Source organism: Agelaius tricolor, unplaced genomic scaffold (assembly GCF_023055355.1).
Source record: "Agelaius tricolor isolate 1412-34295 unplaced genomic scaffold, bAgeTri1.0.p SCAF_25, whole genome shotgun sequence".
NCBI lineage: Eukaryota > Metazoa > Chordata > Aves > Passeriformes > Icteridae > Agelaius > Agelaius tricolor.
The window spans coordinates 3509599-3528303 of record NW_027269285.1 but is presented as its reverse complement, the minus strand read 5'-3'; the positions used below and the strand labels follow the sequence as shown (position 1 = coordinate 3528303).

General features: G+C 46.2%; 1 protein-coding gene across 5 annotated transcripts in view; it reads left to right on the top strand.

Moving 5' to 3' along the window:
* Positions 1 to 18705, top strand: part of PIGL (phosphatidylinositol glycan anchor biosynthesis class L) — a 53763-nt gene that overhangs the window by 21551 nt on the left and 13507 nt on the right. For 4 of the 5 annotated variants that reach the window (XR_011682394.1, XM_071447877.1, XM_071447880.1 and 1 more), the window contains 2 exons: positions 12668 to 12758; positions 18400 to 18467. Coding sequence is in view for 4 of the 5 variants with exons in the window: in XM_071447877.1 (XP_071303978.1) it covers positions 12668 to 12758; positions 18400 to 18467 (159 nt within the window). In the remaining variant the exon portion in view is untranslated. Of the gene's footprint in view, positions 1 to 12667; positions 12759 to 14691; positions 14764 to 18399; positions 18468 to 18705 lie in introns of all 5 variants that reach the window. The other variant, XM_071447879.1, reaches the window with a different exon arrangement.

Here is an 18705-nt window from a genome sequence, read left to right as displayed (position 1 = left end):
CCTTTTTTCTAATGTGCACTAGATTAGCAAATGTGGGTGGTGTTTTATGATTTCAGTCTTATTGCATCAGGAGAAGGGAAATGAACTCTTTGCCGGACATCACTGAGCATCTTTTGCCTCTTGTAGCTTCTTAAATCCATTTTAGTTAAAATTAAAAAGTATTTTTACTGCAGTGTAGGGAGCTGAAATTCCTTTTTAGCAACTGAAATGGGATTTGGGGTGAATATTTTGTTACCTGATCCTTCTGTGCTAAGTGAAGCATTAAATGGAATCATTTTGATTACAGTTCCATGCCAAATCATGCCCCCTCTTCTAACCAGTCACATATTAACTCAATCTCATTGTAGCTGCAGACTCCTTGTACAGTAATTTCAGGGTTTCTCATTTCAGCATTGCAGTCTGTTTCTCTGCAATTGCCATTTGCACTGAAATAATTCATTTCACATCCTCCCCTCCATGCACATACATTCTACATTCTTTATATGTGACTGTAAGCATAACAAATCTTGTCTGAGTTCCATGCCATTTTCTCATCTTTAATTGTTAATAATTAACTGAATTTTCTTAAATGTAGAAGTGCTCAGTCTCTTTTACGATGAAGGATGGATCTTTTCCTATCAATCAGTTTTTAAATCTGAGCACTGAAAAGTCCGACAAACAATGCTTGAAAGAAGCAAATGTTGTTCCTATTTTGGGGTACAAAATGGCAGGTGATAAAAGGAGGCAATTCAGAATTGAAGTTGGTTGAATTCTTCATTAAGTCCATTCTACTTCTTGTCATTACATTGCATCAGCAAGATTTAAACCCTTCATTTTGGAGAAAGGTCACATCTGTAATAAATTACAGTCTCCATTTTTTAAACAGTAGCATTGTTATAAATATTTTCTTCCTGTATTTCTGTCTCATAAGCCAAATACTCAGCATTTCTCTTTTTCTTGTAAGTAGCCACACGATGGGCTGCCAAGGCTGGTTTATCATTTGCCTTGGGAAAGGCACTGTATAATATTGCAGGATAAAAACATTTGCAGGCAGAGGTTTGACCCGTGGGGGAGAGAGGTGAGGGCTTTGCAGGACTGGTGCCAAGAGACTGAGGCTTGGAGGAGAACTCCCACAGCTGCTGTCACCAGTGAGGGTCAGAGAGCTGCAGCAGCCTGTTCCTGCAGAAATGAGACTGAGCCTCTGATTTAAACTGAAATTTGGGAGCGTCAAGATTTTTAGCCAGACCTAACAAATTCCTTTTCTATTTTTTTTTTAATGCAACTTTTATATTTGGATGTAGGGATAACTGGATGAACATGTGAAAGGCAGTTCTGGTGTCAAGGCACTGCTTTTCATAGCTGTATCTGCAGGGCCCATTCTGGTGACAAGGAACTTGTCATCATAGCAAAGAAGAGAAATCCACACAACCTCTTACTGAGAGTGGCAAGGTTTTACAGTGTTTTACAGTGTTTTAGGGCAAGACATGAGGTTTTTCCTAAAAGGAAGAGCAGCCAAGAGTATTGACACAAGGAGTCATCCAGGGCTGTATCATACAGAGCACAATTAGGTGATGCAGAGGTCACACTTGGGCCCCTGGCAAGTTTTGGGGATATGTTTAAGCAGCTCCTTTGATGTTGGTGGTAATGGCGGATCATTTGCAACTGTAAATGTGTTTTCTGCTCAGTCCAAGTGCCCAGGAATACAGGAGGCTCTGCAGAGCTCGGTGAGAGGCCTGTTGAGGGTTGGGTTGTTGTTTGCCCCAGGCAGTGAAGGATATTCCTGGAGTGTGTGTGGGTGCTGCAGCCGGGCTCAGGGCTCTGCCCCTGACTCAGCTCCGCTGCCTCGGGCTCTCCAGGGAGAGTTACCTGAGCTCTTAATTCTCTCATTAGAAAATGGGGAGGTTATTACTCGCTCACTTCCCCATACCAGCCTCACAGAGGTGTGAGTTAATGAACATCTGTTAATGTGTGGAAATAAATGCTGTGGAAGTGCCGGGGCAGTAGCAGCGCTCACACAGCGCCTTGGGAATCTGCAGCTTTTTCCTTCGGGATTGTGCTGTAAGACTAAACCACCATTTTAGCAAGGCACCTGTGGAGCACAGCATCCGTGTCTCCAAATCCTCCTCTGTGCCCTGGTGAATGCTCCTGAGCCAGGGCTGGGACAGTTCTGTGCCACTCTGGGAGCTCTGTGCAACCTCGTGTAAGCCAGGTACGTGCAGCTCATGGCACACAGCTCTTGATGAGTGCCCAGCTCCAGTTCATTATCCTCACTCATCTGCCACTCATTAAGGAAAGAAAAAAGATACTATTGTCTGCAAAAATCAGATTTGTTACCCGGTGTGCAGCAAGCCAGTAATGGCACACTCGAGACAGACATTGATTATTTATTTCAGAGCTGCCAAGCCTGGGTGTGCCAGGCGGAACTCCACAAATCAACCAGCAGAACTCTTTACTATTTATACATTTGAGCAAGCAAAGGGATTTTTACATATTCCACACTTTGCAACAATGCAGTTCCCTTCTTTAAAGCTTCATGATGTTAGGAAAACAAACAAACACTAGAGGTTTATGTCCAAAAAGGAGACAGAGGAGTCCTTTTTGGCTTTATTCAAATAAAGGGAGAGGCCATGGGGTATTCCCCTGGAATCTCTCCAATTTTTGGAGGACGCAGCCTCCTTTTTATCCCAATTTCCCAGCCTCATTCCCCTTCTCTCTTTCCCCATTGGCTGAGGTACTTGAGAGGTACAGACTCCCCAATATGCCTGATACCAAAGATTTCCCTCTAATGTATAACCCTCCCTTTTCATTTTTAATTCTTATGAAATTTAGGGGTTTTTCTTCCCCATTGTTTCTTTCATCTTTCAATGTCTAATTTCGTTTATCAGCAAACCTAAAATTTATTTGTAAAAGCAAATATCTTTTTTCATTCATCAATCAGTGGAATCCTTCCCATTATTTCTTTTATCTCCCAGTGCTGGTTTTATCTACCAGCAGACTCACTGTAGCCATGATATTTTCTGAAAAATCCTTTCCTTAGGATTTTTTCTCCTGAGAAGCTGAGAGGCCTCAGGAACAAAGTGTAACCAATGGTTATCTGCTGCTGTGGAATGCAACAGGTGCATCTGGGATTGGTCTCATGTGGTTGTTTCTAATTAATGGCCAATCACAGCCCAGCTGTCTGCACTATCGGTCAGTCGCAAGCCTTTGTTATAATTTTTTTTCTATTCTTAGCTAGCCTTCTGATGAAATCCTTTCTTCTATTCTAACTGCAGTTTTGCCTACACAGTGTGGTGTGTTTATCATTCCAAGAGCAAAAGATTTAATATTAAGGTTGTGCTGAAGGGTCACCAGGTTTGTTTGGCATATGAAGGTTGTGGCATTTCAGTCATTTGCCTCTGAAAGATTTTGCTGGCTGCTGTGAGAGACTTTTTGTTCCTTCCCCTTGGGTTTGTACCTTTTCCACTGTGGGGTCCTGGGCATGTTAGGATGCATGTGTGACCTTTTGTGTGTCAGAACTGCAGAGCAAACCTAGCTAAGAACAACAGGGTATTGCCTTCTACCTGTGCTCTTACAGCTCTTCTGCCAGGACAGTGAGACCATTCTTTCAGTATAGTTTTAATATAATATATATCATAAAATAATAAATCAAGCCTTCTGAAACATGGAGTCAACATTCCCGTCTCTTCCCTCATCCTAAGCCCCCTGTGAACACCATCACAGACCCACAGTTTGTTTGGAAAGACAGATCCACTATTCCTCTCACTGATTTCTCTCTCCCCTCGCTGCATGCTCAGTGTGGGTATCGGGAGGACCAAGCCCCGCTCGCTGCCCGGTGCCCTTCCCTTCTCCGGGGCTCAAGATCGAATGGCTGCCAGCCTTTGGCAGCGCTGGCCGGTCCTGGAAACCCGGCTGGTGCTGGAGCGGCTGCCAGGAGCCTCCCTTGGCCGTGATGTGAGCAGTGTAAACACCCGGCCGGCGAGTGGGGCAGAGTTCAGAGCCTGCGGCGGGGTTACTGCCGAGCGCCCGCGTTGCCATAGCGAGCATTGCATAACGCTGGCAGCGGCCCCGGCCACAAAGGGCCCCGCGTTCCTTCTGCTCGGTTTGTTCATTGTTGCCCAGGCCCGCTTTGCTGGCGCAAATGGAGTTCCAGGCATAGTTCCTGGCTGGGCTGCTGTGGTAGGTTTCAGAGGGAGCAGGGGGAGAGAGGAGATTGCTGATGGAGCCCTGGAACTGGGGCGCTCTCAGTGCCTGCAGGAGACGCTTGTTTCTGTTTGCATGAGCAGAGACTTTGCATGCTGGTAAAGTTTGTGGGAGTAAGAGAGGTGTTTGACTTCCTGATGCATTGTCTTCTAAAAGGAAGTGATTTGGTGTAGGACTCAAACTTGAAATTTCCCAGATAGAGAGCCCGGGGCATCAGAACATCAGCATTATGTGGGTACAGCATGACTGCAAGAATTAATGCTCCCATATCATTGCATTGATCACATGGATTGCAGGAGATGGGAGTTGGTGGGAGGCTGAGAAGTCAGGAAACTTTTTTTGGATAGAGTTGGTAGAGGGAAGTTGGAACGTTGCAGCATGGGAAGCTGCGTTTGGAATCAGGCCATCATCCTCTGGAGAGCTCTGCTGAAGTTGCATCTGCATTTACATAAGTTTTGGCATGAGAAATCAATGTCCATGAAGCGACTATTCTGTGCTTACCCTTTCCAGATGATTAATTAAAGTGGCTGAGGGATTGATTTGGCTACAAGCTGTCTCCTGGGGTTTCTGACTGTAGTATTTTTGTTATGTGGGATAGACCAAGGTCTATCTCTTTGGCTGGAGTGATTATGGTTTTGGCTCCCCTGCTTTTTGAGGGTCTGGCTATTGAGTCAGTGGCAAAGTCCTGTTTGACTTCCATGGGCCAGGATCAGAACTGCAGTTTTGCCTACACAGTGTGGTGTGTTTATCATTCCAAGAGCAAACAGATTTAATATTAAGGTTGTGCTGAAGGGTCACCAGGTTTGTTTGGCATATGAAGGTTGTGGCATTTCAGTCATTTGCCCCTGAAAGATTTTGCTGGCTGCTGTGAGAGACTTTTTGTTCCTTCCCCTTGGGTTTGTACCTTTTCCACTGTGGGGTCCTGGGCATGTTAGGATGCATGTGTGACCTTTTGTGTGTCAGAACTGCAGAGCAAACCTAGCTAAGAACAACAGGGTATTGCCTTCTACCTGTGCTCTTACAGCTCTTCTGCCAGGACAGTGAGACCTCCTGGCCCAGTTTGGACCTGGAATCTGTCCTTGAGCCAGTGGTGCCAGGACTTGTGTGAGCTGGACATGGCTTCTTGGTGAAGAAGCCTTAACACACCCTGTCCCAAGCTCTGCCCCACTGAGCTGTTCCTTTCTTCAAGCATTTTACAAAACAAAATAAACTAAGGGAGGAGTGAAGTCCTGTGGTCTGCTCCTCAGAGACTCCTGGTTTTGCTGGTGATTTGTATTTCAGTTTAAAAACATCAGTGGTGATTGTGGGATTGCTGGGCTTTTTGTTCTCAGTCAGGGCAACTTGGACTGTCAGGGCCCAGATGAATTCTGAGGCACCGTGGCAAAGCCAACAACAATAATGAGGAATGATCTGGGAGCTATTCTGGACATTCCTGATCACTTCATCTGGGGCTGGTGATGCTCATTCCTCACAGTGCTGATGGTGCTTTGGGCTGGGTCCTTCCCCTGTGACTGTCCAAAATACCAGAGTGACCAGAGACATCCCAAAGGGTACATCATGGAGCCCAGGGAGTTAGCAGAGACCATTCCACCTTTTTTTGGGATCAGGTCAGTCTGTCCCTCCCCTGGGAGCTGCCACAGACAGGAGCAGATGGTTCTGAGAGTGTGCTCTGAAATTCCCAAAGGCTGCTGCAGTCCTTGTCTGCTGTTCAGCCTTTCCACGGAGCATTTCCATCCACCTTGCTGGCCTCAGGAAGGAGCTGAGCTGAGCTGAAATGCTGCTGCTTTGCCCAGGAGCTGTCCCTCCTGGAAATGGTATCCCTCATTGTGAGGTGACACCTACGTGACCACAGCAAGGTGCCCAGTGGGTGACACACCCAGCCCCTGTCACGTGCTTTGGCAAACGGGGTCCCCATTGTTGGGATGACATTTGGCCCAGAGCTCTCAGCTTTCTTATCTGCTCTGGAGAGCCTGGGGAATTTTGAGCTTTAAATATGATTGTGTTTTCTGCTATAAGGGACAGGTTCCCAGGAGCATTCCTGGTATTTGCAGTAGAAATCAAAGCAGTTTGTGATTACTTGATTTGAGAGCCCATTCAGTGTTTGGCACCAGCCTCTAAGGAAGTCCTGACTGCTTGAAATGTTATCCCTGTTGCAGAGCTCCTCGACTCCAAAGGGACAGAACTGTTCACCATGCTCTTAATTTTGGAGTTTTATGCAATATTTTGTATATTTTGGGCTAGACCTTCAAATCAGGACCAAGATGTTGAACTTGATTCAATACCCCATGGGAAGACAGTACAAGGAGTAAAGGACAGGTTTGTGGGGTTCCCAGTACCCAGGATTGCTGAGACACATCTTAGACACATTCTGATTTCTCTAGAAATCAGAGAACAGACAGAACGCTTTCCTTAGAAGGATCCCAAACTTCTTTACATAGGGGTAAACATATAATTATTTCCATTTCACTGGTGTGAAGAGCAGAAGATAAAAATACTGTGACTAAATACCAATTCAGAAATAATTGAGTTGAATTTTATTTCCTGTCTTACACAGCAGGGCCTGATGCCCTCTCCAAACTATTTTTTTAAAGTTATTTTTTAAAATTAGCTTGAGCCATCATAGCTTCTATGTATTTCTGGTCTTGAAAGGAACCATCAATTGTTTTTGTTTGAAGACATTGAATATGAACTTGTTCCTGCAGAGCTTTGTGCTGTAATTTATCAACAAGGCACTGAGGCACAGACGTCAAATGAATACCAGATTTCAAATTATGATAAGCAATTGTGTCATCCCTGTGAATAGACATCAGTCTCTGCTGAGAAATCATCAATAATTCATTAAAAAAAATAAATTAGTACAGGGCCATTTGGATAGGTCTTTGCAAACAACCAGTCCTGTGCTCTGTCATAATTCCTGTGAATTTAAACCCAAAGGATGCTTATTTTTTAAAGAGAAACACATGGTCATGCCCAAGTCAAAAAAATGTGTTCCCGCAGGACCTAATTACCTTTGTCTTTGGGGAGGGATGGAGGAGGCTGGAGTGTCACCTGTCAGAGCCATGGTTTGGCCATGCTCAGTGGGAACATGCAGAGCTCTCCCAGAGTATTTTCCTGTTAATGTTCCAGTCATTGCATCTTCCCCACTTCCTTTACCCTCTACCTACACCAAACCCTAAGATTATTATTTCCAATCTTAAAATACAACTCTCAGAATAATCAGTATTTCTTTACTATGAGGAGAGGGAGGATGCTTCTGGTTTAAAAATTTCTTGAGCTTCCCTGTCGTAGGTGGCTTTTCATTTGACAGCTGGCATCCTGCTCCAGTCCATTTCTCTCCCAAATTGGAGGCTGTTACATTCCAATAAGCACACAGCATCTGTTCTCTGTAGAACATGATGTTGCAAGATGCTGATCATTTATCTAAGTGGGCTATTTTCAATTGAGTCAGAGATGTACATGCAGCCTAACAGCAATAATTCCCTCCTGTCTGTAATTGCCCATTATAGGAAGGGGAATTTATAAATAGTTATAAAAGTCAGGATTTAGAGGCTGTGCTTCAAGACCTAGGGCTAGCCAGTCTTAGCTTATCTTAGCATAATCTCAAAAATAAAATTCTCTGCTCTACTTTGGAGAGCATGAAATAATTTCTGTTTACACATTTTTTTCAATTACTTTGAAGCTGTGATATAAAGGTCACTGATTGCCTCTAGTCATCACATGGCTTTTTCACTAATTGTGCACTCACCTCATTTTGTTCTGTGGGATCTTTTGCTTCTTGATCCAGTTTCATTGCCCAGATGTTCATTTCAGACAGTTATAACTTTATACAAAGGGCATCCTCTGTTCCAACAAACATTTTGTGGTCGTTGTTCCCAGCTGGGAGCCTCGTGCACAGCAGCTCACCTGCTTCCACCATCAGCCCACTGACCTTTGGGCTGATTTAATGGAAAATCAGGCACTGGGGAGAAGGAGAAGTTATGCCAAAAAGTTTCCTGGTCCCTAGCCTTGGACTGATTAAAGTGGTGCAGGATAAAAAGGCAATAAGAAATGGGAAAGCTCTTTCATCCTGACCCTTTTGGTGTGTAGTGGGATGGAAAATCACATGGGCACCTTGAAAGTTTGGCACTGGTGTCTTGGAATGTGGAAACGGAGACCTTAACATCTCCAAGAAGCCTCTCTATTGCCTGCTCCCTGTAAAAGCCACCCACAAAGGTTTCATGTCAGGGCAGAGAGGTCCCTGCTGGTCCCCATGGGGTGACTCTGGGGTAACCAGAGCCCCCAGGGCCTGGGGATTTCCCAGCTCACAGAGGGTCAGGTCTCAAGGTTATCCCACAGCCCATTTGCTGTTTGTGGAGCCATGTGGCCATCACATGGACCAGCTGCTGGGTTTAACTTAACCTTTAGAGCAGTCATGAGAGCTTAGTTCATGAGCAGAATAAATTACATGGGAAGCTTCAAGAGAGGATTGTCCATCTGAACGCCCTGGCTGCTGCTGAAAGCTCTGTGGAAGGTGAGCAGTGGAAAATTGGACCGGGATTGAGCAGTCTATCATGTAAGGAGGGAATAACTTGGCAATATATATCTGTGAAGGCTTTGAAATCTCTACCTTGGCCAAAAGTGACCTCCCAAATGACAGGAATCTGATCATCTTGAGCACAAATGTTCCTAGAAAGATGAGCCTACAAAACTCTGCTGGCTGCTGGCAGGGCCTGCAGGGCTGGCAAAGTGCAGAGTGTCCCAGGCTGAGGTGGGAGAGCAGCTCCAGCCCAGGGCAGGCAGAGGAGAGCCCTGGAGAGGAGCTGGCACCAGGCAGAAATGGTTGATGATGATTTTGGACATCTCTCATTCTCAGCTGTGAGGCTGCTGGGCCAAACCTGCACAAGGTGGGGTGGTGCCTCACGCTGATGTGATTTGCTGTGGGCACTTAGAGACCCCCACAAGGGAGCTCCAGGACACCCAGGACATCCACTTCATCCTTCCTGGGCAAACCTTGGGAAGGGCAGCTGCAGATGCCAGGGTCTGCTCTGCTCAGCTTGGCAGGGAGGAAAGCAAAGAGGGAGGTGGAGAAAACCAGGGGTCCTGTCTGGTTCTTGCCACCCGTGGATGGGTACAGAGGAAGGTGCAGGATTTTGTTTTCTGAACATGCTGAAATCAGTGAGCAGAGACAGACCCTTCTCCACACTGCAGCATAATTCTCCATTTCCCTCTCTTGAGGCTGCAGATCCCCTGGCACAGCTGTAAATTCCCTGTACAGTGCACAGCATGGGTTTCACTGAAAATTCCTGGGAAAACAACTCTTCTGAAGCCTTATTCCATTAAAAATAGTTTTTTCCTCCTATTCATCTCCCCATTTTTCCCTGCATCCAAGCAGCCACCTGCATTCAATATCAGACACGTGGAATCCCATAAACATCCCTTCCAGACCATAATAGTTTGATGGAAATATGGCCAAGTGCCCAAAGCCCTGTGCCCTTCCCACAGCCCCCTCCAGCAGCAGGACCTGCTGGTGCAGGATTTATGTCCTGGTGTGTGGCAGTGACTGACAGCAGCAACGAGGAGCTCTGTGGGGCAGAGGACAGGGAGGGGAACGGTGGCTCCTGGGACCAGCTCCAGTCTGCTCCAGGGAATGTGCTAATTTTCACTCCTTTATAGTCCTTTATCTCAGCCCTTCGACCTTGAGCTCAGAGGCATTATCAGCCTTAGCCAGAAAGGCAGTGTGCAGTTAACCACTGAAATGCTGAATGTTTCTCATACAAGGTCCTGAAGGTAAAAGCAATGAATGCAGCTCATTTTAATAGTGCAGCACCTCGGGGGACTGCTCAGGTTTGGGCAGAACCTATTTATGACATTAGGAAAAATATTTTCTTCATGTATGATTTTGTGAGCAGTTTTTGATGTCCCGTCAGAGCTCCCTGGGCATGTGGAGATCTCGTGTAAACCTGTCCTGTGTGCATGGCTGTGGATGAACTCAGTTCTCTTCATCACCTTTTCATCCTTATTGTACCCAGTTACTGATATCCAGAGCACAGGCAGAAAATTACAGCTCTCATGTTTTCTGTGGGTCCCTTTCTATCATGGGAACGCATTTCCAACTTCATAAAATATTATACAGACTCTTACCATGAAAGAAAAGTCACTTCCTGCAGCAGTCTAGATGAATGTATTTATTGCTGAATGAATGTAGCTCTGCTGACTTCCCTGGGTGCCTGTGGGTTTGTCAGTTAGCTGTGTGTGAGTTTTTGTGTTTGCAGAATGAGCTGGGAATGCTTTCGTGGGCCATCGTGGCTATTAATGAGTGAGGAATGTGCTTCTGTGCATGTGTCTCTTGTTTGGCAAGATCAGCTTCTCTTCTGTACCTGACAAATATGATGCAAGAAGAATATTTCCTTTTCCTTGCTGGCAGTAAGTGGTCTCTCTATGAGCAGCAGTAACGGGGTAGAAGCAGAATTTTGGGTAGAATATTCCTGCTCAATCAGTTCAGTGTTGATGGGGTTAATTTGCTCATGCCTTCAGATTGTTTTGTTTCCAGGGATTCTAAACCGTTGCCTCCAGCTGTTCATTTCCATTGACGAGGATGATCTTTATCTGTCTAAACTAGTTAAAACCTGCTCCACTACCCAGCAGCCTTTTTGGAAACAGCCCAATAAAGCTGAGTGCAGTGGCTATGACACCAAAGCCTCCTGGACATCATAAATTCCAAGCCCTACTTTTTTTTCCTGACCTCTCACTGTTGGAGCACCCTTCCTGTTTTAATGGGACTCTTCACTTCCTCCATTTAAGCCCTGTCCAAAAAGGGGAATGATATTTGCACTGCAAGTGATCAGTGGGAGAATCCCTGTTGGATAATTTGCTACTTTAATATTATCAGGTTAAGGCTTGACAGACCTGGAAGGAATCATTCAAACAACTGAAGCACTGTCACACTTGCCCTTGGACTCAGTCTGGCTGTTTCTTGAGATGTTTTAGGTGAATAATATTTATAAATGTGCTCAGTTTAAGGCTGGTTGTGACATGCTGGGACTGGCCATACCTTCAGGGTCCCCTGGGCCACTTCCTCCTCAAGCAGGAGGTGTGAAAGTTTGTGTGAAAGGTGCAGGTTTGTTAAGCTGCTGAGACAGCCAGCAGATGCACCAGGGCATCCTTCCAGGGCTGAAATTCAGGTGTCTGGTGTCCATCAGGCAGAGGTGCTGTCTGTCCCAGAGGGAATTGCCAACAACACAAAACTTTCTGTTGCTGTAGTGCTGCTACAGGGACCAGAGCTGGAATGTGCAGCCTGGTGCAGGAACTCCTTCCCTTTTGCTGGGGTTTCTAATTCACATTATTTGGGCCTGAGCTGAAGAGGAGAATGTAACACAAGAGGAAATCTAATGGTCAGTTTGGACATAAAGCTGTTCCTTCCACTCCAGCTACTGCTAACAGCAGTGGGAAAATCTCTGCCCAGAAGACCTCTCCTGAAGAGCCAGGCTGAGGTTTCTTTTGGGATGTGACTTTCCCTGTAGTTTTGTTGCAGATGTTGCTGTCCCTGCAGCAGGGAGGGAGCAAGGCCTGAGCAGGGCTGGGATGTGGCTCCTGCTCTGCTGCAAACAGCTGGAGAGGTTCAGCTGCAGCCCCTGGCTCGGTGGGAGAATGCTGTGCAGTCATTTTGCTGCTGAGCCACCTCACAGTGGTTATCAGACTTCCAGAGCAGGGAAAAGGTCTGAGAAAAAGACCAGTTAAACATGTCATTACTGGGTTTCAGCAGCTGTGTGTTATCCTATTGTTACTAATAACCTTTGCAACTTTGTGAGCAATGTTTTCTTGGCATCATTCAAACATAATGACTGGGGGGTCACGTTCAGCTCTCAGTTGTGTAAATATGGAATGTTCTCTTGGCTGTCTGGTGCTATTTTGCATTTGGCTCATGGTCCCTGCCCCTAGAGTCCTGCAATCCAAAATACCCAGGCAGGGAGTTCAGTCACAGTGTGCTCTGCATGCCAGCTGGGTATGCAGAGCACAAAATAAACACATGAACAGCTACTATCAAATCCAAGCCATATAATTACAACTCTGCTGTCCTCTGGTTGTGGTTAGTGGATTATTCCTGAATAAATGACAGCAGGAGTTTGCTTGGTACCTTCCCAATGTAATTCACCAGTAGATTATAATTGGGAAGTCTTTCAGAAAAATGTATTTTTAAAGGGGTTTTAAATTTGATTGGGATAAATCAAGAAAAAGAATTTAGAAAATAGATGTTGCTTGAAGTAAAGCAGTCACAAAGTCTGCCTTGATGGTAAGAGGAAAGGGAGACTTTGACAAATCCATGAGGAGGGTGTTGGAACTGCTCTTTCTCTTTCAACCCTCCAGTATACAAGCTTGTAAGACTCTTAAGCTGGTTTTATATGGTAAATAAATTTATCTTGATTTCATTCTGTGATTAAGATGATCTCTCTGTTCCAGAGTGGTCTTTACAAAGTTCTCAGCAGTGACTGATGGCCCTTCTCATTTCCAGAGATCTTCCTGATGATCCTGCTGTGGAGTGGGACACACAGCTCCTGGCCACCCTTGTCCTGGAGCACATTGAAGCCAAGAACATCAGCCTGGTAATGTGACACTTTCTGCAGCACTGGCAATTGCCACATTACTCCTGAGCCAGTGTTCTGGGCTTTGCCTTTCCCTCTGGAAGCTTTCTTTGGAGTCTCCAAGGTTAGGATGTATCTTCTCTCTCAGGAGAGCTTTCTTTGCTTCCCACTGAAAAACAAACAATGGAGGAATCTCACTTTTCTAACTCTTCAAATGGTTTCTGTATTTTAAAGTAACCATGTGATGGAGAGAGCCAAATTGGGCTTTAGACTTAGGTTTAGGCTTAGATTTGAAGCCCATTGGCAGATGTGTGTTAGAGAGCTTGATTAGCAGGGTTATAGGTCAGGATTGAAGGATATTAAACTGGGGAGATTTCCTGGCACTGGAATAGTTTGGGGTTTTTTTCCCACAGAACAGGAATAAGGGCCTAAGCACGGAAAGGGTTGTGTTCTGTTCTTCTCTGTTGAACCCTGCTTTGATCAGGCATGGCACTGTCACACACTGATTAGCAGCAAAATCACCAAACTCTCAAAGCCTTTCAGCACTTCACAAAACAAGAAACCACATCTCCTGCAGCATGAAAGCCCCACGAGCACAAAACCAGCATCATGCATCCAACTTTGTATTGATTTTGAGGCTAATTTTCCATGAAATTCATTGCTGTGCACAGAGACAAATGCACTTTTCCTGGACTCCTTTTGTGCCTTTTGGCCCCCTGAATAGATAGGTTTTAATCTAATCTGAAAGCTCCAAGCACAGGAGGATTTGTACTGCATGTTTGTGACTCTCAGGGGCACAGGGACAAGTGCACCAAAACCCCAGAAGAAATTCTGAAAACACCAGAACTCCTCTGGATGGTTAGGAAGGATTAGATCTTTGCCTGGGGGAAAATTAAACTCCAGCTGTTTGTGCTGGGGGAGGCTGGAGTCTGTCACTGACAGGGCTGAGCTGAGCAGGGGATGTGGGGTTTGCAGAGCAGGGAAATGTGGGGTTTGCAGAGCAGGGAATGTGGGGTTTGCAGAGCAGGGAATGTGGGGTTTTCAGAGCAGGGAATGTGAGGTTTGCAGAGCAGGGAATATGGGGTTTGCAGAGCAGGGAATGTGGGGTTTGCAGAGCAGGGAAATGTGGGGTTTGCAGAGCAGGGAATGTGGGGTTTGCAGAACAGGGAATGTGGGGTTTGCAGAGCAGGGAATGTGGGGTTTGCTGAGCAGGGAATGTGGGGTTTGCAGAGCAGGGAGAATGTGGGGTTTGCAGAGCAGGGAATGTTGGGTTTGCAGAGCAGGGAATGTTGGGTTTGCTGAGCAGGGAATGTGGGGTTTGCAGAGCAGGGAATGTTGGGTTTGCTGAGCAGGGAATGTGGGGTTTGCAGAACAAGAAACATTGCTGGGCTTGGTGCTGGCCCTGCCAGGATGGGAGCCCCTGCATTGCCATCAGCTCTTCCCTGAGCAGCACTGAGCACAAATCACTGCAGCAGGACACAGCAGCAGCAGCACCAGGGGCAGCTGGTAATGAACTGCTCTGGAAATGTTCATTATTTGAAGTGTCCCAAGCAATCACACAGGTCTCAGCTGTTTGCTGTAATACCATTCATTTAGGAGCAGACTGAATTTGCCAACACAGTGAGAGAAGTACCTAAGTACCTTTGTTAAACATTGTGCAATTTAAAACTTCAGAGCTTGCTCTCTGTGATGTCTCTGCTGTCCTAACCCAATAGCCTTGCCTTGAAAGGTAAACTGAGTCCATTTATCACTAATGTTGAAATGGAGAGAATTGGTTGAACATGTTAAAAGAGCCTTGAAAAAACCAAAAACTAACTGAGTTTCAGCCCAGCTCAGTGCAGTCAGCATGGCTGGAGGGTGTGTATTGTTGTAGCTATCCCAGTGGGAAAACTTTCCCCAGTTCTCCCAGTAGTCACAGCATGGACAGTGGTATCTTTATTATCTTTATTTACAGAACATGTTGTGTGCCATCTGGCAGTGGAGCAGGGGCTGCAGTTCCAGCATGTCTGAAAGGAAGGATTGCAAGGCAAGGAGTCCCTCATGTTCTGTGTAGTTTCCTTCCATTACATGGTTACTCATTTGTTCAATTGCCCTGGAAGTCCAGGAGCAGCTCAATCGTTTTGGGAGCTACAGGGACATATTTCATCCAAGCTCTACATTAAATAGTGCAGACACAGAAATTAATGATGTAGTCAAAGCCAAAACTAATTTATAGACTTTGGGAATTATTTCCTGCCTGCTGGATTCCCAAGCAAAAGCCAGTGTTGCAGGGAGAGGCAGCCAAGGCTGCTCAGTCTTGATCCAGATTAGAAAGTGTTTGGTGTGTAAAAAAAGAAGTTACACAGTCTTGTGTGAGCTCCAGGCAGGCTCTTGTTGCTCCTAAATCAGACACAAAAGACATCTCCAAACTCAGAAGGGACTCAGAGGGAGTTTGTGCCTCCCTGGGCTCTGGGAGTGCAAGGAGAGATGCTCAGGGAAGGCCATGAGAAGTGGAGCTGCTTGCTGTAGCATTTTAAGGGATAGCTCTTGTTAAAAAGCAGAGACCTTTGTGTCCCCACAGCAGATGTGTGCTGTGTTTGAAGCACAGTGTGACACCAGAGAGAGGAGGAGAACCTCAGCTTTGAGGTGTGAGGAGGGATCATGGACTCCAGAGCTCTCAGGAGTTTTCTCTTGTGCTGGTAATTGAGTAATTTCCTCTGTGCTCTCCCCTCTCCGGAAGGGATTTCTGGACCTGTTTGTCTTGGCTGCTGCTCTGGCTTCCACCAGTGAAAGCTCCATTTCCTGAATACCAAGGTCACCTAGAAGAAAAACCAGCAACAGCAGCAGCTCCCATTTCAGAACAGGTGTGGGGAGGGAACTCCCTCTTGCCCTAAAGATTTCATTGAGCAATAATTTCCACATGAAGTATATTTACTATCCCAGCCTTTCGCTCCCAGAACTGGCTAAGCCTGTTTTTAAGTCAGACACTTTCAAGATGTTCAGGTTTTCTCATCCTGTCCTGATTGTTTGCTTGATTTCATCATCAGCCTGGTTCAGGTTGGGAGTTAAAAGCCAGCACAGCAGGAGCTGCACCGTGTGGAAGGAGCAAATGCTCCCGTGTGAAAATATCTTCAGCATGTGAGAAAGAAATTCAAATTCCTTATCAATGAAATGAATCCCTGAAGCCAGAGGGATTGATTTACATGTGATTGCTGCCTGCTTTAAGTCATGAACAGCACAGTGGTGCTGTGGAATCAGAGCCCTGATTACTTATATAGATATTTAGATGATATATGATATATTTAGGGTGGGATATCCCTGCTGTCCCAGAGCCAGATGTGTGCTAAGAGGGATCAGACACAGCAATGCCACCTTGGCCAAGTCACTGTGCAGATACCTTGGGAATTGTACTTAAAAATCCCTTTCTTTGAAGAGACAGGTAATTCAGTAAACAGTAACAGTAAACTGCACTACAGCAATTGAAAATGGGCTCTCTGTAGCCTCCTCAGCTGCTTCAGATGTTACATAAGCTCAGCAGCTTCTGTTTCAAAACAGATGTGGAGAAGGAAAACCTACAAAGGTGTTTCTGAACAGATAATTCCCATGTCAAGAATATTTCCTAACCCAGCCTTGTTGCTCCCACAGTTGGCCCGAGCCAGTTTTGTAAAAACAACGATTAGTTTATTTAGTCTGCTCACTGAAGTCTCTTATCTCAGTCTTCTGGTTTGTTCTCTTGTAACCTCCACAGAAGAAAAAATGTGTGTTTTGGCTTGTCTGGGGTTTTTAGTTTGATTTCCTAAGGAAACAGGAATAATGCAATTGTATTTATATGTATGTGCACATGCATGTTTCAAAAGCCTTTAGAGCCCATTGGCTAATTTCAACCACGTTTGACTGCAGGGTGCTGCTCTTAAAAATGTTCTGTTTGTACAAATTACATGAAAATCAGGGAGCAGACAGAAGAGACAAACCCTCTCTCTGTCCCCATGAGTAAAAAAGGTTTAGTGCAAGTCCAGCCCTTATCAGACTCACACTGTTATTCACCTGAATAGGAATTTATTCTGCCTGCAGTGAGTGGGGGATGTTGTCATCTCAGGGAAGTACCACTCTAAGTAGCAGTGACTTCAGAGTGTGGTCTTTTTCTCATCTGTAAAGTCCAGGGTGCTGTGCTCACCCTGAGCTGTGCTGAATTTCATGATGAGCTCCTCCACAAGCTGATATCCACAGAGAGGGCTCAGCCCTGCAGAGCTCTCTGCTAGTGCTGATGTGCGGCAGCAGCCAAGGTTAAACACATCCTTCTTCTCCTTATAAAATAGGGGTTGATCAAAAAATGCTGTTTTGTATGTGAATGAAACCAATTTTGGTCCCACCAGTTCCTGCCAGCAAAGAGCAACCTGGGGCTTGCTGGCCACTGGGCAAAGTGGAAAGTCTGACTGTGGGTGGGTGGGTTTATAAGCAGGCTTGTGTGAAGTTTGTGGGGTTTGAAGTATTTCTCATCACTGCCTTTGTGTTTCCTCTCCCTCCTGACTCAATATCCCCTGGCTGGGAGGGCCTCTCCTGCTGGAGGAGCACGCTGCAGGACGGGCATGGTGGCTTTGATCTTCCCCTGATCTCTAACCCAGTGCTCCAGGCCCTGCATATAAAATAGATTTTGGGAAGGGAGGTGCAGTGAGTGAGCAGGGCTGCAGCATTTCCTTCCCTGAGGAGAGAACAAGCTGGCAAGGAAGCAAACATTGCCTGAAATGTGGGAGTGGATGATTTCCTCCTGCTCCCAGAGAAGGGAGCTGTGGAGAGCTCTGCTGCTGGGCCTCTCCCAGGGCAAGCCCTGAGCTTTGCTCTGTCCAGGGACTGTCACTGTCACTCCCTGCAAAGAGCATGGCCCATTCCCTGTCCTTTCTACACTTTGTGCTGCCACTTTGGCTGCTTGGTTGGCACTGGGAGCCTTTAAGTGCCCATTGCACAGCCCTACGCAGGGAGGGGTCCCAAGGGTGACGTCTCAGCCCTGGCACTCTGTTGGTGGCTCTGAGGGCAGGGAGCCAGGGCTGTTCTGGGCTCTGGGCAGTGCTCTGTGCACACATTACTTCTGCATTTTGGAGTTCCCATCTCTCCCTGCAGAGAAGCAATTAACAATACAATCTAATTCAGTGAAAAGCCTGGTTTAGTGGTACAAAAAGTGCATTCAGATTATTTAAAGAGGCTGCTTCTCCTATCAGAGCCAGGACAGGCATACATGCTCGTGTGGCTCGTGTTGCAGCAATGTCCTGATTCAAACCATGGCTTCACCCTGTCATCCACAGGCACTGGAGGATGTTCTCAGGTCCAGGGGAGAGTGATTCATAGAGCTGGACCTCTGGGGTCAGGAACACATTTGCAACAGATCACTCTGAAAGTGACCTTTTGCCCCGGTAATAAGTAACAAGTGCATCCTGCCAGTGGGGACACGATCTTTGTCATCTCTCTGTTGTTCAGGCTGCTGGGCTGTGCACTCATCTGCTTCCAGAGTGCCTTGTTTGTTTGCTTGTGTTTCTGTGGCGTGAGGAGTTCACACACAAGGCCTCATTGTGCAACACATAAACAGCTCATTAGACACAACGGGCTGGGTCGGGGCTTGGATGTCAAATGTGGGAACTGCTCAGGTTCCTCCTCCTGCTCCTAAATGCTTCTTGTTGTGTGTTTATTGCAGGTGGTGACGTTCGATGCAGGAGGAGTGAGTGGCCATGCCAACCACATCTCTCTCTACAAAGCTGTCAGGTACAATGTCTGCAGACTTCTCTGGGCTGGGCTGGTGCTGCTGAGGAAACAGAGCCAGGGCAGTGTTCACTTCACTGCTGCAGGCTGTGGGACATGACACTGTCTGGAGAAACTGCCACTGCTCTGGAAGTAACCTACAGCAACTTTTAGTGTTCTATCAGCTGGGAGCTTGCCAGACTCCCTTTCACTGGGCCCTCTTTGCTCTTCCTGTCCTTGATCCCACTAAAATATGCCACAG